The 18,207-nt window shown below is 43.9% G+C and overlaps 1 protein-coding gene and 2 long non-coding RNA genes across 4 annotated transcripts; all 3 read right to left on the reverse strand.

Moving 5' to 3' along the window:
* Positions 1-412: 412 nt before the first annotated feature.
* On the reverse strand, positions 413-6,964 carry LOC120058389. Of its 2 annotated transcripts, XR_005478006.1 has the most exons (4): positions 6,528-6,964; positions 4,921-5,184; positions 3,006-4,172; positions 413-2,258 (listed from the first exon to the last, which is right to left on the reverse strand). It is a non-coding gene; the product is annotated as an uncharacterized LOC120058389 (long non-coding RNA). The 2 variants fall into 2 exon arrangements; XR_005478005.1 differs by lacking the exon at positions 413-2,258 and having other exon boundaries at positions 2,267-4,172.
* A 3,679-nt stretch (positions 6,965-10,643) lies between these two features.
* On the reverse strand, positions 10,644-13,186 carry LOC120058383 (zinc finger protein 112-like). The gene is made up of 2 exons (XM_039007012.1): positions 12,918-13,186; positions 10,644-12,494 (listed from the first exon to the last, which is right to left on the reverse strand). Exons 1-2 carry the CDS (start codon positions 13,096-13,098, stop codon positions 11,578-11,580), a joined length of 1,098 nt encoding a protein of 365 aa, XP_038862940.1. The 5' UTR covers positions 13,099-13,186; the 3' UTR covers positions 10,644-11,577.
* Positions 13,187-13,356: 170 nt separating this feature from the next.
* Positions 13,357-15,549, reverse strand: LOC120058399. Its single transcript, XR_005478007.1, has 2 exons — positions 15,104-15,549; positions 13,357-14,888 (listed from the first exon to the last, which is right to left on the reverse strand). It is a non-coding gene; the product is annotated as an uncharacterized LOC120058399 (long non-coding RNA).
* Between the last annotated feature and the right edge of the window lie 2,658 nt (positions 15,550-18,207).

Consider the following 18,207-nt stretch of genomic DNA (forward strand, 5'->3'; position numbering starts at 1 on the left):
ATGGGCCACCAACAGATCTTTGCTATAGTGAATATAAAGGTAACTGCAAAATTAAAGGAAACGCCAACATAAAATATCTTAATAGGGCGTTGGGCCAGCACGAGCCAGAACAGCTTTAATGCACATTGGCATAGATTTTACAAGTGTCTGGAACTATATTGGAGGGATGCGACACCATACTTCCACAAGAAAATCCATAATTTGGTGTTTTGTCGATGGTGGTGGAAAATGCTGCCTCAGGCGCTGGTCCAGAATCTCCCATAAGTGTTCAATTGGGTTGAGATCTGGTGACTGAGACAGCCATGGCATATGGTTTACATCGTTTTCATGCTCATCAAACCATTGACTGAACACTCGTGCTCTGTGGATGGGGGCATTGCCATGGTAGCCAAAATAATGGCCTGCCCAGCATTTTTCACATGACCCTAAGCATGATTGGATGTTAATTGGGTAATTAACTCAGGAACCACACCTGTGTGGAAGCACCTGCTTTCAATATACTTTGTATCGCTCATTTACTAAAGTATTTCCATTAAATTGAATAAAATTGTATTGGTCACATACACATGTTATTGCGGGTGTAGCGAAATGGTTGTATTCCTAGCTCCAACAGTGCTGTAATATCCCAAAGTTGCTTAGGAGCTAGAAGCAGAGCTGCCATGGCTCTCGGCACCATCTTTAATTATTTTAGCAGTTACCTGTATGTGCAGCAGCGCCTAGCTCAGGACCAACCCTCGTGAACAAGCAATACAGTTATAATGAACAAAAATATAAACGCAACATGTAAAGTGTTGGTCCCATGTTTCCATACGCACAAAAAGTTAACTTCTCTCAAATTTTTAGCACAAATTTGCAAAGCATTAGTGTGTATTTCTCCTTTGCCAAGAAAATCCATCCAGCTGACAGGTGTGGCATATCAATAAGCTGATTAAACAGCCAGTTGGATGTTATGCCAAATTCTCTAAAACGACGTTGGAGGCAGCTTATGGTAGAGAAATTAACATAACATTTTCTGGCAACAGCTCTGGTGGACATTCCCTCAAAACATGTGACATCTGTAGCACTGTGTTGTGTGACAAAACTGCCAATTTTACAGTGGCCTTTTATTGTCCCCAGCACAAGGTGCACCTGTGTAATGATCATGCTCTTTAATAAGCTTCTTGATATGCCACACCATATTTTTGTTCAGTATAATTCAGAAAGACTAGCAACTAACTCATAAAATGTTGTGTTTTTTTCCACAAAAACTCCATTCAGTGAAATGTACAAAAAGAAAATGGACACACTAAATTGACTATAATGCAATACAAAACCTATTGCATGAGAGACAGAGAGACTATGGCATGGAGAAGCGTTACTCAGAAAACATTCTCTAAGAAAGTCGTAGAATCCCTAGCTCTTTGAGAGAAAGAGAAAAAGAAAATCACAAGCCTAGGTGCCTTCACGGCTGTGGGTCTGGAGATGACGTTTGATTTTGTCGGAGCGGCTGATGCACTTGCCACACACAGGACAACTGAATAGTTTCTCTCCTGTGTGGACACTCGGATGCACTTTCAGGTGTGCGGTCTGATTGAACCGTTTCCTACAGATATGGCACTAATAGGGCTTCTCCCCTATGTGAATCCTCTGGTGACCTTTCAACCTCCCCGACGAGCTAAAACACTTACCACAAACCCCGCAGAGAAATGCCTTCTCTTTCATGTGCATTCGCACATGTGCGTTTAAATGGCCCATATGTCTACAGGGTTTCCCACACACCTTGCAACACAACGCTGTGTTGTGGTTGTGTATTTGATGGGAATTTGAATGTTCCGAATGTAGCGGTATGTGTAGCGCCTCAAACCCTGACAGTAGTCCTTCACCACCTTCTACCGCCTTCATACTTACACTATTCTCAATCTGTGCTGCCCAGAGGTCAAGGTTCACTGAAGAGAATGCATTTGGGGTCACTTGACAGATCCAACAGATAAACACCCAGTCCTTCAGTCTCTGTTTTGATTGGATGTTGAGCTGGATAGAGAGCCTCCCCCTCTACTAACCTCGGTGTGAGTTTGGAACTGACTGAGTGAGGTGATTTCTGATCATAGCCATCGCTTCCATTGGAAGGAGAGACATCTAGACAGAGTCTAGTCCTCTAAGTTACTTTTTCTCCTTCCTGGTCCTTCCCTCCTGTTTCTCCATAGTTTGCCTGGGTTCTGGTTCCTGCTTCAACCCAATGGCTCCCTCCTCAAGTTCTATTAGAGCAGAGGACTCTCGGTCTAAAAATCAAGAGGGGACAGTGTTATGTTACAAGTAGGGGTGTAACAGTTCACCAAACCCACAGGTCGGTATGTATTGGTATGTATTGAGGTCACAGTTCGGTTCGGTTTCGGGACAGTGGGAAAATGAAATACCAACAATTACTGTAGATCATTTTTGTTTATTTGGCAAAAGACACAAAAATAAAAAGCCCCCTTTTTGTGGTCCAAGTCCAGCTTCTGTGACAGCATTCACAATGTTCCTGGCATTGTCTATTGTGACAGGGATTGTTATATTGGGCCTCTCAAGTAGAGGTCTTCACGGGTCCAAAAAGTTGTTCCTGTTCTGAAATGGCCCTGGGGCTTTCCTACCCATACCCGTTATACATACATTTTTCAATATAAATATATGTTTCCGAACGGACCCGAGGACAACTAGACCAGTTCCATAAATACCTGGTCGGATCCAGACCCGATACGAGTGAGGGAAGCAGCAGAAAAGTCAATTTGTGAATTTATAAACCAGAGCTGATAAAGCGTGAGGGAGAGAGAAGTGCCGCTCTAGGCGGAGGAGGGGCCTTGGTGTGTGTACTGTGAGTGAGTGACACGGAACAAGGAGGGAGGGAGGAACAGCAACCAACCATTCCAAGCTAGCCCAAAGGTCAGCAGGTGGCGATGTTGATCTAGTATTGATGGTTTCATCTTACCATCCAACGCAATGTATGCACCCGGCTAAATAAATCGTATTCCCCGAGGACTGGTTCGTACCTAAAACATTCTCCATTCAGGCTGCAAAGGCGTCAGTTTCCTCCTTAACTAGGTTTAATGGCGAGGAGCCAGACAATCACTTTCATCCACAGGGTACTTAGAGCGATGAAAGACACTTTCACTCGACATCTTCAGAGTCTTCACCTTCACAGTAATTCCATGTTTGCTTCACGCATTATATAATCCTGTAAAATAAAGTACATTTTGTACATGCTCTCTTGTTTTCTCGATCTTTAAATTTGTAAAATGTTGCATTAGATAGACATTTTAGGTTGACCTGATGAAAAATGATTCAGATCTCTTTTGGTTTTGTTGGTCATACTTGCTGTAGTCTGATCCTTTTGGAGCAGACTATGATCTATTAATGTTTAGGGTATTTCATGTTCATACATTACCAAAATTAGGGGGCAGGGAGGAAACTTGCCAGAAGTGAATTTGGGTAGTACAGTAGTAGCTAGCTTGCTAGAATGTATGGGTGATTCACATCATTGCCCTACTATGTCAATTTCAGTGGGTAAGGAAATGTTCAGCCTATAATTAGCTAACTAGTTCATTTATAACTAATACATTGATTTGATATGCTAGCTGATTTCGAGTTGATAGCAAGCAAGTTAAAGTTATTAGCTGGCTGGCTTTCTATGGGTTGAACAATTCTAGCTAACGTTAGCAATGCTAGTTAACTTTAGTTGCTACTTGCTTGCCACAAGATTGTAACGTTTAACAGGTTGTAGTTGTCGAATATGCCACTCGTTTTTTTGTAGAAGGGTTGTTACGTTTTGAAAATATGTGTGATGATTTATTCATGACGTTAGCGGCAAACGATGTCCGAACTCCAAAGGTTTGGACTAGCTAGCCTCTGTGTGTGTTTGCTAATTCCGCAAGAGCTGGGGCGGACATATGTAAAACAATAGATCATGATTTATTTCATTTGAAAAAGGGATATACAACCAGCGTAGGATGCCGCCTTGAAGTCTGAGGACACAGCCCCTTCATTATCTTCGCTTCGTGAGACACATCAAAAGCCGTTCCAGACTCTCAAGTCAAGGACATAGAGAGGTTGGTGTTAGCAAGACTAGCACGTGAGAGCAGCATCCTGGAAAGACACTCGACCAGCTGGTGTGAGGAAGTAATCCTTGTGGTTGTTGTGCACACCAAGGCGAGAAGAACCTTTGAATAATATATGCGTTTCCATTAGTATTGAACAGGAACATGAAGGCTATCAAATATATACTGTGTAACAACTGTGTAGCCTATGCTTTGGATATAGGCCCCCCATCCTCTTATTGGGATGCCAGATCACTTATGTGGAGGCATATAATTACAAGTAAATATTGGTATAATTTTCACAACACATTTACACTGAGTGTACAAAACATTAGGAACACCTTCCTAATATTGAGTTGCACCCCCCTTTTGCCCTCAGAACAGCCTCAATTCACCCGTGCATGGACTCTACAAGGTGTCAAAAGCTTTCCACAGGGATGTTGGCCCATGTTGACTCTAATGCTTCTCAGGTGTGTCAAGTTGGCTGGGTGTCCTTTGGGTGGTGGACCATTTTTTATACACAGGAAACTGTTGAGCTTGAAAAACCCAGCAGCGTTGCAGTTCTTGACACACTAAAACCTGTGCGCCTGGCACCTACTACCATACCCCGTTCAAAGACACTTTTTTGTATTTTGTCTTGCCCATTCACCCTCTGAATGGCACACATTCACAATCCATGTCTCAAGGCTTAAAAATCCTTCTTTAACCTGTCTCCTCCCCTTCATCTACACTGATTGAAGTGGATGTAACAAGTGGCTTCAATAAGGGATCATAGCTTCACCTGGATTTGCTTGGTCTGTCATGGAAAGAGAAGGTATTCCTAATGTTTTGTACACTCAGTGTATAGTCACATGCATTTAGCATATCTTACCTGGATATGGTTGCATCAGGTTTACCCCCAGAGGGAATGCCTCGTCTCCCACGAAGACATATGGCCTCGGTGTTTGTGTCTCCGGCAAGCACTCTGAACTTGCTTCTCCCTCCCGACCATATGCGCCCACGTTGATCATGGTGAAGCGGTACTTTGCATCGCAGACTGCAATCAGAATAATTGAGAAACATCCCTTGTAGTTGTAGTACTCGCTGGCCGAGTTTTCCGGAGCTCAGATCCGAATATATTTTCTATCGACAGCTCCTGTATAAAACAAATAATTCTAATGATCCGAATACTTTTAGGGATAGGCAACAAAATCCTCCTTCGGGACATGCCTGATAACCTGGCACACTTCCGTGACAATGCACAAGCGGTAAAAGATTCCTAGTTTCGAAGCAATACTTTTCTGTGTGCTGCCACTCGTCTAAAACCCAGATTCTGGTTCATGGACGAACATTCCATTTGATCCCTTGTTTGTTTTTATTTATCCTCCTGAGTAGTAAGCGCAGTTCAAGCTCCTCCAATTTGTAGAGACATGTGTGCTTCTGAAGCTAGTTAAATCCTTAAGTAGCGTTTAAGTGTTATTGTTTATTAGTTTACTCCAATTAGGGGAAGGGTGGTAGTGATTGCGAGGAATAATACAGGAAAATGTATGTGTGTATATGTATGCATGTGTAACAGTATAACTTTACGGCGTCCCCTCGCCCCGACCCGGGCGCGGACCAGGGACCCTGGGACACATCAACAACGGTCGCCCACGAAGCATCGTTACCCATCGCTCCACAAAGGCCGCGGCCCTTGCAGAGCAAGGGGAACCACTACTTCAAGTCTCAGAGCAAGTGACGTCACCGACTGAAAGGCTGCTAGCGCGCACCACCGCTACCTAGCTAGCAATTTCACATCGTTACATTCACCCCCCTTTCGATGGGGGGTTGGAAATGATGCAGAGAATTACATTGATGGAAGCTACAATCTATCAGCAATATTAAAGCTGATCCACCCTCTAAAATGTTTTAATAAAATAAAAAATAAATAAACAATAATAAGACATGGGAGAGATGACGAATTTTGGCAGAGATTTATTTATAGACTAATACACTTGAAACAAATAGCCAATCCGAAAACTACAGACATTCCTAGTGCCTCCCCCGCGATCAAACCGACATTTAAAAAAATTATGAAACGCAGCCTAAAGTGATAAGAAATTTCAACTAGTAAGCAAGTCGTAGCAATGAAGGAGTGAGTGCGCGTTCACGCGAAGAGAGTGGGTGGTGGGGTTATTCTGGCAGGGGGGAGATTTTCGGCACCAGATACTTCACATTTATACATCAGGTGAAATATGTCTCATTTTTCTGTGGTGGAACGCAACTGCGATGTGAGCAAAAGTACGCATTGCTCCAAAAAATCCGACTCCGCCCATGCTCACACGTCGATCGACGGAGTGACGTCGGTACAGACCATTATACTACACGTCATACCCATCGTCGACGTCTAAACGCAGATACGGGGACAGGTTAGCTAGCTAACATTAATTCATATTTCAAATAAGATATCTACAGAAGACCTGAGGACGTTATTCTCGCTAGCTGTCTACTGTTACTAACCTGGCCATGGAATCCCATTTCCGTGCAGCTTGCATCTCAGTTGATCATTCGCTCTTTCCCTGTATTATTTATGTCTCATATCTATTGGGCAGCTAACATCAACCGTTCGGTCAAATATACATTTAGAAACTGTAACTTCGTCATGTCGAGGGTCGCTGGCAGGGCACAACAAACCAAATAGTTTGTAAAATAAGAACGAATGTGACACAATCAGAAAAAGTTAGTTACCGTAAGTACTTAAGAACATGGGGCAGCTGAAATCAAATAATTGTATCATCCATCCGAGACGAATCAATCAGCATATGAAAAAAAATGTTTTGATACACCGACACATTTATTCCAGCATGTGCGTTGTACTTATACCCTGAATCCCAAAATCAACCCCTAGCCCCTCAACGTTTTATCTTAATCTCTTCATTCAAAGACTCAATCATGGACACTTACTGACAGTTGTGGCTGCTTTGTGTGATGTATTGTTGTCTCTACCTTCTTGACCTTTGTGCTGTTGACTTTGCCCAGTAATGTTTGTACCATGTTTTTGTGCTGCTACCATGCTGTGTTGTCATGTTTTGCTGCCTTATGTTGTCTTAGGTCTCTCTTTATGTAGTGTTGTGTCTGTCTCGTTGTGATGTGTGGTTTGTCCTATATTTATATAGTATTTAAAAAAAAAAAAAAAATCCCAGTCCCTGCAGGAGGCCTTTTGGTACAATCTAAGATAAATGCCCTCAATCTCATACAAATTATCAAGGAACCTACCAGGTACAACCCTAAATCTGTAACCATGGCACCCTCTTAGATATCATCCTGACCAACTTGCCCTCTAAATACATCTCTGCTGTCTTCAACCAGGATCTCAGCGATCACTGCCTCATTGCCTGCGTGCGTAATGGGTCCGCGGTCAAACGACCACCCCTCATCACTGTCAAATGCTCCCTAAAAGACTTCAGCGAGCAGGCCTTTCTAATCAACAAGGCCCAGGTATCCTGGAACACTTCTCAGATAGTGTTCAGTGTGTCAAATCGGAGGGCCTCTGTATATATCAATGATGTCGCTCTTGCTGCTGGTGATTCTCTGATCCACCTCTACGCAGACGACACCATTCTGTATACATCTGGCCCTTCTTTGTACACTGTGCTAACAAACCTCCAAACGAGCTTCAACGCCATACAACACTCCTTCCGTGGCCTCCAACTGCTTTTAAATGCTAGTAAAACTAAGTGAATGCTCTTCAACCGATTGCTGTCCGCACCCTCCTGCCCGACTACCATCACTACTCTGGACGGTTCTGACCTAGAATATGTGGACAACTACAAATAGCTAGGTGTCTGGTTAGACGGTAAACTCTCCTTCCAGACTGACATTAAGCATCTCCAATCCAAAATTAAATCTAGAATCTGCTTCCTATTTCACAACTAAGGCTCCTTCACTCATGTCACCAAACATAACCTTGTAGAACTGACTATCCTACCGATCCTTGACTTCGGCGATGTTATTTACAAAATAGCCCACAACACTCTACTCAGCAAACTGCATGTAGTCCATCCTAGTGCCATCTGTTTTATCACCAAAGCCCCATATACTACCCACCACTGCGACCTGTATGCACTCGTTGGCTGGCCCTCACTACACATCCGTCGCCAAACCCACTGGCTCCAGGTCATCTATAAGTCTTCGCTAGGTAAAGCGCCGCATTATCTCAGCTCACTGGTCACCATAGCAACACCCATCCGTAGCACACTCATCCCCAAAGCCAACACTTATTTTGGCTGCCTTTCCTTACAGTTCTCTGCTGCCAATGACTGGAACGAATTGCAAAAATCTCTGATATATCTCCCTCTCCAATTAAGCATCGGCTGTCAGAGCAGCTTACCAATCACTGTACCTGTACACAGACAATCTGTAAATAGTACACCCGACTACCTCATCCCCATATTATTACTTACCCTCTTGCACCCATCACTCCAGTATTAATTGTAATTATTTTCACCTCTAGGGCCTATTTATTGCCTACCTCCCTACTCTTCCACATTTGCACACACTGTACATATATTTTTCTTTTGTGTTATTGACTGTACGTTTGTTTATGTGTAACTGTGTTGTTTTTGTCACACTGCTTTGCTTTCTTGGCCGGGTCGCAGTTGTAAATGAGAACTTGTTCTCAACTGGCCTATCTGGTTAAATAAAGGTGAAATATAAATACATTTAAAAAGGCTGTCATTGTAAATAAGAATTTGTTCTTACTGAGTTGCCTAGTTAAAGATTACATGAAAATAAAAACCGTAGATAGGTGTGGGTAGTTTATCTTGATTTGAGATTTAGGGACTCTGCTGTGTCGGTGAAGTTGTTTAACTGTACATTTAGGTTCAGTCGGAGTTCATTTGAACGGCTAATAATCATGCAAACAAGCATCTTATTCTAGTGCCGGCCATCTCTCGGCTAGTATGCCTATATATGGAGAAATGAACAAAGGCAGCGTAGTCAGTTACTAGTTTATTAAAAAATAACATTTAGTACACAATGATACAACACTGTACAGTAATGTGTGTGGGAGCAGCGGTGTCCCAGAATAGACTGTGGGAAAGAGACTGGAGGGATGTCGGTTGAGTTAGACGGCCTACTGTAGTAGCCTCAGTCCTGAGAGGTGATAAAGGCCCTGTCTTGTGACAACCCCAAGACCCTATTGCCCAAGACACTTGGCCTAAGTGATGGGGCTGTGGTTTGTATCTGGTATGGGCCACAGGCCTACTGCTTGTTCATGAGCATTGGTCTCAGCTCGGCATTTAATACTCCTGGATTAAATGCTTTCACAATATACACTAAAGTGCTTTTTATTCCAGGAGAAACTTTGATCTGGGTCTGAAAAAATTTATTTTACACTTCCAAACAACTGGCCACCATTACTAGATATTTAGTATAGTGAATATGTGTGCAGCAGCACCTAGCTCTGGACCAATCGTCTTGAAACAAGCATCACAGACACATACATGGTAAAATACTGTATGACTCAGCTGAGGAATCGGTCTTTCTCTGCACCGTGTTGGTTAAATACTGTAGTTGTGCAGGTCATAGGACACATCAACCCTATCTGCATCAGAGGTGGGGGATAGATAGTGGTCATACACAGAATGATCATCACCAAGGTCAAATTTATCTTGCAGAATAGCAGTCTCAATGTTGACTCCTCTGTGATAATATTATGTTTTTATTGTATCAGTTACAAGTTGACTGAAATTCAGGTGGCAGTGTACAGTTCTGCAACCGTGACTAATGCCTTGACCAGACCGACAGCGCCATTGCATATCATTTTGCGTTGCGCCGCAAACACACAAAACGTGTATCTCTACCATACAATTTGATGCATACGTTGGACATATCCAACACATGCACCGTTCTATTGGAAATGTATGTACACTGAACAAAAATATAAAAAAGTAACATAAAGTATTAGTCCCATGCTTCATTAGCGGAAATAAAAGATGCCAGAAATGTTTCATACGCACAAAAAGCGTATTTCTCTCAAATGTTTTGCACAAATTTGTTTACATCCCTGTTATTGAGCATTTTTTGTTTACCAAGATAATCCATCCACCTGACAGGTGTGGAATATCATCAAGCTGATCATGACACAGGTGCACCCTGTGCTGGGGACAATAAAAGGCCACTCTAAAATGTGCAGTTTTGTCACACAACAGAATGCCACAGACATCTCAAGTTGAGGGAGGGGCATGCTGACTGCAGGAATGTCCACCAAAGCTGTTGCCAGAGAATTTTATGTTAATTTCTCTACCATAAGCTGCCGCCAAAGTTGTTTTAGAGAATTTGGCAGTACGTCCAACCGGCCTCAGAACCACAGATCAAGTGTAACCACGCCAGCCCTGAAGCTCCACATCCGACTTCTTCACTTGCTGGATTGTCTGTGACCAGCCACCCGGACAGCTGATTAAACTAAGGGATATGTGTGTCTATAATAAAGCACCTTTGTAGGAAAAACTCATTCTGACTGGCTGGCCCTGGCTCCCCAGTGGGTGGGCCTATGCCCAACCATGGCTGTGCCCCTGCCCATTCACGGGAAATCCATAGATTAGGGCCTAATGAATTTATTTCAATTGACTGATTTCATAATATAAACTCAGTAAAATAGTTGAAATTGTTGAGTTTATATTTTTGTTCAGAATACTTCTGGTGTGCCAAAATGCAATGACGCTGTTGGTGTGATTGAGGGAGAGGCAATGCTTCTTTAACATTGGGTATATCAGGGAGGCTTTAGGTGGCTAACCGTACAGAAACATAGCCCTGCCTGCTGTATTCTATTGCTAACCGTAATGCCCACCCCTGACCTCACCCGAACTAACAATGGCTAATATGTCTACTTTATATCCATATTTGGAAACTCAAAGAATGGACAACTGTTTATAAACAATGGCCATACGGTTAGCCAGTGTTCATAAAAAACACAAAAACAGCTTACGAATTTCAGTCAGGTGATTCAGGAAATCAGATTTCAGGGTGTCAGAAGAAGCTGTGATATACTTTATCAAAAATAAATAAAATTCTAAAAACAACCATTGCTTTTAGAAACTTGAAATTGGTGTAAATTGGCCCTGTGCAAATCGTCTGGGGCAAGACCACGTTTTGGAACGCTGCATTGTTGCAATCCTGAATGCACTCCGTTCAAGGCGCATAGCGGAAGACTTCATTATCATCATGCTATCAAGCTTATTACTAAAATACTAAATAATTAGGAAATACTAGCTAATAACTCAAGTACAAAAAGAAAAAAATGGACACATACTAAATTGACTATATACTGCAATACAAATCCTATTGCATGAGAGATAGACTATGGCATGGAGAGAACTGTTACTTAGGAGAGATAAAACATTCTAAGAAAGTCACAGAATAGCTGAGAGAGAGAGAGAGTGAGAAAAAACAAGCCTCGTCTTAGTGGCAGCAATTTTAGCTTTTTAAAAATGTCCCATAATCAGCAATTCATATCCCGAGACTCCGTCATTCATTAACAACAACCACCAGCGGTGGCGTCTCCCTCATCTCACTGCCCCGAGAAGTAGGTGCCCTCGCGGCTGTGGGTCTGGAGGTGACGTTTGATTTTGTCAGAGCGGCTGAAACACTTGCCACACACGGGGCAGCTGTAGGGTTTCTCTCCTGTGTGGATACGCATGTGGACCTTCAGATGGGCCATCTGGGTAAATCCTTTTCCACAGCTCTGGCAGCGGTACGGCTTCTCTCCAGTGTGACTCCTGGCATGCTCCTGGAGCCTGCCGGAGGAGCTGCAGCACTTACCACACACCCCGCAGCGATACGGCTTTTCTCGGGTGTGCACCTGGACGTGGACATGCAGGTGTCCAACGTGGCTGAACGTCTCCCCGCACACCCTGCAGCAGAACGACGACACGTGCACCTGGAGAGGAGATTTTCCACACTCTGCGGCCGCGGTGGAATTAGCGCCCTGGTTGCCTAAGTGGGAGCCCTGACCTCTGCTCCCGCCGGCTCGTCCTTTAGACGCCGACATCTGCCCTCCGTTCTCCACCCCGATGATGTCAATGTTCTCGTTGGAGCAGTTGGGGTTAACTGTGGCCAGGGGCTGCGGGCCGCTGTTGGATGAAGACGACGATGAGCCTCTGTGGGACCCTTCTGATTTGACGTGTCTGGATGAGCTTCTGGGACCAGGCTCCCTCTCTCTGTTCTCCACCGATGGGTTCTGGGGCAGGTTGGAGGACTGGGGAGGGTCCTGGGGGTATTCGTTGCTGACACGGGGAGGGGTGAACATGGACTCTGGGGTGCTGCAGGAGCCGTGGCCGCGAAGCTGTTCGTCCCCCTGGCTGTACCTGAGCTCCCGTTTCTCCTTGACCAGGATGGGGATGCGCTCCTCATGGCCCATACTGGGGCTCCATTCCCGGCGGGGATGCTCACCATCCTCCTCCTCCAATAGTGCCATGGACTGACGGTCTGGATGGAAGAGTGGGAGGGACGTGGCAGTCAGATATGATTTACGATCGCGGAAAAATACGATAAACTACATTTATATAACGTTATCACAGAAACCCGATTTCAGAAATTAAATCAGCAAGACAGATGCCTGAAAATCTGAGTCTAAAACGCAACAACTAGCTAGCTAAGGAACAAAGGTGGCTAACTAGCTAGCTGAGTTAGCTAGCGCTTACATTATTAGCTAATGTTAGCCTTCTGAAAAACATGAGCTACCTGGCTACTTCTCGAAGCGTTAATACAGGGTGTAAAATATATATATGAAAAAATCAAGGGCCCTTTCGCTAGTTACGCAGTTATGCATGCATACAACAACACTTTAGTGACCAATTTGGTTTCCTAGCGTGCGGCTTCCGTGCTAATTTTAGCATGGTAGCTACTAACCTGGCCATATTTCAATCCCAGCGTCTCGAAGCCTACGTCTCAGATGGTCGTTCTCCCTCTCCCTGAGCGCAATCTCTTCTTGGTATTCCAAAATCGTGTCTTCGACAGATTTATAGATCTCCTGGGCAGCGAGCATAAGCCGCTCGGTCAAAAATACATTTAAAAACTGCAATTTAGTCATTTTCGGGTGTCGTAGCTAGCTACAAGAGCTCTCGCTATCATCCAAAATGGACCTAAAAGATGCTCTCGCTGATCACGTGATAAGGAATGCCCGCTGTTACCGTAATAATAGGAAAACGTGAGGCCCTAAATATGATAGGGCCAAACCCAAACATCATGTTCAGCTCTCAAGGAATGCTGAAAATGAATGCATTGTACACGTTAATCCATATTCTTCATTACTGTGCAGGGTGTTCTTATGGAAGACAGCACAACAGTAAAGATTTTGAAATGGTTTATATAGGTTAAAAAGGGCTTGTTAATTTTGGGGCACCTACCACAGGCTACAAAAGTGAATACCAATGAGTGAGCTTTGAGTGGTATACCCAGGTGAATTTTGAATACAAAATACAGCCAACTACTTATGCAGTGCCTGGAAAAGTGTTTACCATCTTCCACACATTGAAATAACATATGAATCCTCTCATGATTTGTGTGTGTGTGTATCTAGAACACACCATCTGACTTGAGACTGTTTTGTATAGACTGGTGCAATTAACCAATGTGCACTTTATCAGGGGTCGACTGAATTGGCTTTTTAGCTGAGCAAAAAAGCATCTTACCATGCAAGACCTGTCCAGCAATTAGAGCCAAAATATGATACAAGTTAGAGGTTGGAGCCTGTAAAAGAAAACAGGCTGTTTTACATCTTTAATGTAGTTTATGATTTGAGACAACAATACAGGGAAGAAAGGGAGGAGAAATGATGTACACCACAGGAGGGTGGTGGCACCTTAATTGGGGAGGACGGGCTCGTGGTAATGGCTGGAGGGGAATTTGAGGATTGGTATTAATTACATCAAACACAATGTTTGATGCCATTCCATTCACCCCGGTCCAGACTTATATGAGCCGTTCTCCCCTCAGCCTCCACTGACATACACCTGAGTGTAGGGGTTGGGGAGATGTGTGTCTTACACACAACTTAATTTATTTTTGCTGTCTTTTTCCCACATAACCTTTTCATCATCATCCCACCTAGCTATCTGAAGATGAATGCATTAACTGTAAGTCGCTCTGGCTAAGAGCGTCTTCTAAATGACTAAAATGTAAATATGAATGTAAATCCATATACTGTATGCTATATATTTTTTTGTCACACACCCTTGACATCTTTGTGTTTCCTCTGCATGTGTACTTTGAGGTTCGACCTCTGGTTGAAACAGTGACCACAGACATTACAGAGGTAGGGTCTCTCGCCGGTGTGTATTAGCTGGTGTGTTTTTAACTTGCTGGCGGTAAGAAAACACTTTCCACACAACGTACAGCAGTGGGGTTTTTCCTGCGTGTGAGCCATGCGTGTGTGCTGTTTCAAACGACTCATGTAACGGAAAGTCTTCCCACAGTCTTTACAAATAAACAATTTCTTTACAACCTGAATGACCAGAGGCGATATCTGATGAGATAAGACGACGGCTTGGTTCTGTGCGATTTGGAAGGGCTGTGCGGGCTGAGCCAGGAGAAGGGGTATGGGTAAGGAGGGTAAGGGCTTGGGCTGGATCTGGGGTAATGTTTTGGATGGGCCAAGATCATTGTCTTTGCTGCAACAGTGAGTGGTGGGTGTAGGCATCAATTCTGTTGTTCCAGTCTCTTGAAGCTGCTCTTCCCCCTGACTGGTCCTTGCTTCTTGCTTCTTGCCCTCAGTTTGTGAAACCTCCTTCCCCAGACTGGGGCTCGACTCCTGCTCACAATGCTGCTGCAGCTTTGGGGGAGCTACTGCTACAGAGACAATGCGGGTGATCTGTCGTAGACCTGCAGTTATGGATGGTTGACAAAATAACATCTCAGACACTCCCCTTGTTGGTAAAAAAAAACAATTCTATAGCGGACGTGCGTGCACTGCACATGTCACAACTCCCCCTAAACACAAGTACAGTAGATAGTTCACACCCTGATATATGCTCTTTTAGATAGAAATATGGCTTCAATTCCCAATAATGAAAGGTGCATTATTAGGTTCTACAAACCTCGTTTTACGTTCACTTTTCTCGGTCTGTTAGCATTTAACTGCTTCCGTAGAAATTCATTCTCTCTCTTTACGTAAGTGATCTCTGCTTGGTATTCTGCAAACGTTTCTTCTACCATTTTATATATATCCTGTGCAGCTGACGTTAATCGTTCAGTGAGAAACAAACTTAGCAACTCCAATTTGGCCATTATTGCGAAATGAAACGCACACTAGCAGCCAGCTAACGTTAGCTAGTTGTTTACGATTGAAAGTCTTCTTCTACGGTTCAGGGGGCACCCAACAACAATCAAGTTGGCGCATTATCGCCACCTTCTGGGACTGGAGTGAAACAAAGATAACAACAGCAAAGACAACAGTTTCTTTGAGACCAAGTCGACTATCTAAACTCAGCAAAAAAAGAAACATCCCGTTTTCAGGACACTTGTCTTTCAAAGATAATTCGTAAAAATCCAAATAACTTCACACTGTTTCCCATGCTTGTTCAATGAACAATAAACAATTAATGAACATGCGCCTGTGGAACGGTCATTTAGACACTAACAGCTTACAGATGGTAGGCAATTAAGGTCACAGTTATGAAAACTTAGGAGACTAAAGAGGCCTTTCTACTGACTCTGAAAAACACCAAACGAAAGATGCCCAGGGTCCCTGTTCAGCTGCGTGAACGTGCCTTAGGCATGCTGCAAGGAGGCATGAGGACTACAGATGTGGCCAGGGCAATAAATTGCAATGTCCGTACTGTGATACGCCTAAGACAGCTATACAGGGAGACTGGACGGACAGCTGATCATCCTCGCATTGGCAGACCATGTGTAACAACACCTGCACAGGATTGGTACATCCGAACATCACACCTGTGGGACAGGTACAGGATGGCAACAACTGCCCGAGTTACACCAGGAACGCACAATCCCTCCATCAGTGTCCGCAATAGGCTGAGAGAGGCTGGACTGAGGGCTTGTAGACCTGTTGTAAAGGCAGGTCCTGACCAAACATCACCGGCAACAACATCACCGTCGCTGGACCAGACAGGACTGGCAAAAAGTGCTCTTCACTGACGAGTAGCGGTTTTGTCTCACCAGGGGTGATGGTCAGATTCGCGTTTATCGTCGAAGGAATGAGCGTTACACCGAAGCCTGTACTCTGGAGAGGGATCGATTTGGAGGGTCCGTCATGGTCTGGGGCGGTGTGTCACAGCATCATCGGACTGAGCTTGTTGTCATTGCAGGCAATCTCAACCCTGTGCATTACAGGGAAGACTTCCACCTCCCTCATGTGGTACCCTTCCTGCAGGCTCATCCTGACATGACCCTCCAACATGACAATGCCACCAGCCATACTGCTCGTTCTGTGCGTGATTTCCTGCAAGACAGGAATGTCAGTGTTCTGCCATGGCCAGCGAAGAACCCCGATCTCAATCCCATTGAGCACGCCTGGGACCTGTTGGATCGGCGGGTGAGGGCTAGGGCCATTTCCCCAGAAATGTCCGGGAACCTTCCTTTGGTGGAAGAGCGGGGTAACATCTCACAGCAAGAACTGGCCAATCTGGTGCAGTCCATGAGGAAGAGATGCACTACAGTACTTAATGCAGCTGGTGGCCACACCAGACACTGACTGTTACTTTTGATTTTGACCCCCCCTTTGTTCAGGTACACATTATTCCATTTCTGTTAGTCACATCTGTGGAACTTGTTCAGTTTGTCGCAGTTGTTAAATCTTATGTTCATACAAATATTTACACATGTTAAGTTTGCTGAAAATAAACACAGTTGACAGTGAGGATGTTTCTTTTTTTGCTGAGTTTAGTATGCGCGCTATATGATCTCAAAATGCCTTTAGAAAAAAAACGTTCAGTTCTCATACATCTTAAGGTTTAACCAACAGTAAGACTACATGGAGGAGAAAAACCTATTCAGTGAATATGCATTCTCATTATTATGAGAAGTGTGTCCCTTCTGTGGCTGAAAAACAGTACAAAATATTTTATTGTGTTATCCTCTGGAAGCTACAATACTTTTTAACCAAAACATAAAGAAATGAATCAATCTGTAACTGTGAGACTAACACATTTTAGGGACCAGTCGGCAGTCTCATAACAATTTGGGACAGACAAGTTGACCACATGCTGCCGACTCCTCTTTGTGAAAATGACATGTACTGTGGAATGGTTTTAGCGATGTTTTCAAACTGCTAATTCACAATGTATTTAAACAAGAGAAGTGACTTTAGGGGCATGTCTTTGTCTTCTAAAAGGTGTCAGAACAGGCCACTTTTCCAACTTCTAAGGCAGGTTGTGGGTTCTTCCTTTAGTAAATGTTCATATGTGTTGTGAGGGGGATCTAAGCTATGGTGTCTCTCCATTGGACCAGCATTTTAGAGATCCTACTCCGACAAAGCCTTTTCTGCACTGTCTGGTCTCTCTGCACTCTGTGGACTCTCTACTGCGTGAGCCATTCTGTGAGTTTTCATGTGAGTCTTGCGGGATGAGGACTGACTGAAGCATCTGCCACAGACGTTGCAGCGATACGGTTTCTCTCCAGTGTGAGTTAGTAGGTGACATTTTAAAGCACCTAACAATCTAAAGCATTTCCCACACTCTCTGCACTTATACGGTTTCTCTCCTGTGTGAGTCCTCATGTGCCCTTTAAGAGTATTCTTCTCCCTGAAGCACATGCCACAATCTTCACACTGATACGGTTTCTCTCCAGTGTGAGTTAACTGGTGGAGTTTAACTTGTCTTTCTCCCGAGAAGCCTTTTCTGCACAAATGGCATTTATACGGCTTATCTCGTCCCTCTATGTGAAAGGACGTATGATGCTCTTTAAGGGCCTTGCCATGTCGGAAGGTTTTCCCACACATTTCGCACAGATGTGGCTTTTCCACATAGTGATAAATACTTATATGATATTTCAGCTCAGAATTCTTAGGGAAACATTTGCCACAAATATGACAAAAAGTTTTCATTAGACTGTGAGTTTGCAGGTGAACCGCCATGTTCTCTGCAGGCTCAAGGACCTTCCCACACAAACCACACAAACGGTTTTGCTCCGCTAAGTGCATCTGAACATGTCTTATCAAATGACGCGTGAAGTCAAATGATTG

The sequence above is a fragment of the Salvelinus namaycush genome, chromosome 2 (genome assembly GCF_016432855.1).
Source record: "Salvelinus namaycush isolate Seneca chromosome 2, SaNama_1.0, whole genome shotgun sequence".
Classification (NCBI taxonomy): Eukaryota; Metazoa; Chordata; class Actinopteri; order Salmoniformes; family Salmonidae; genus Salvelinus; species Salvelinus namaycush.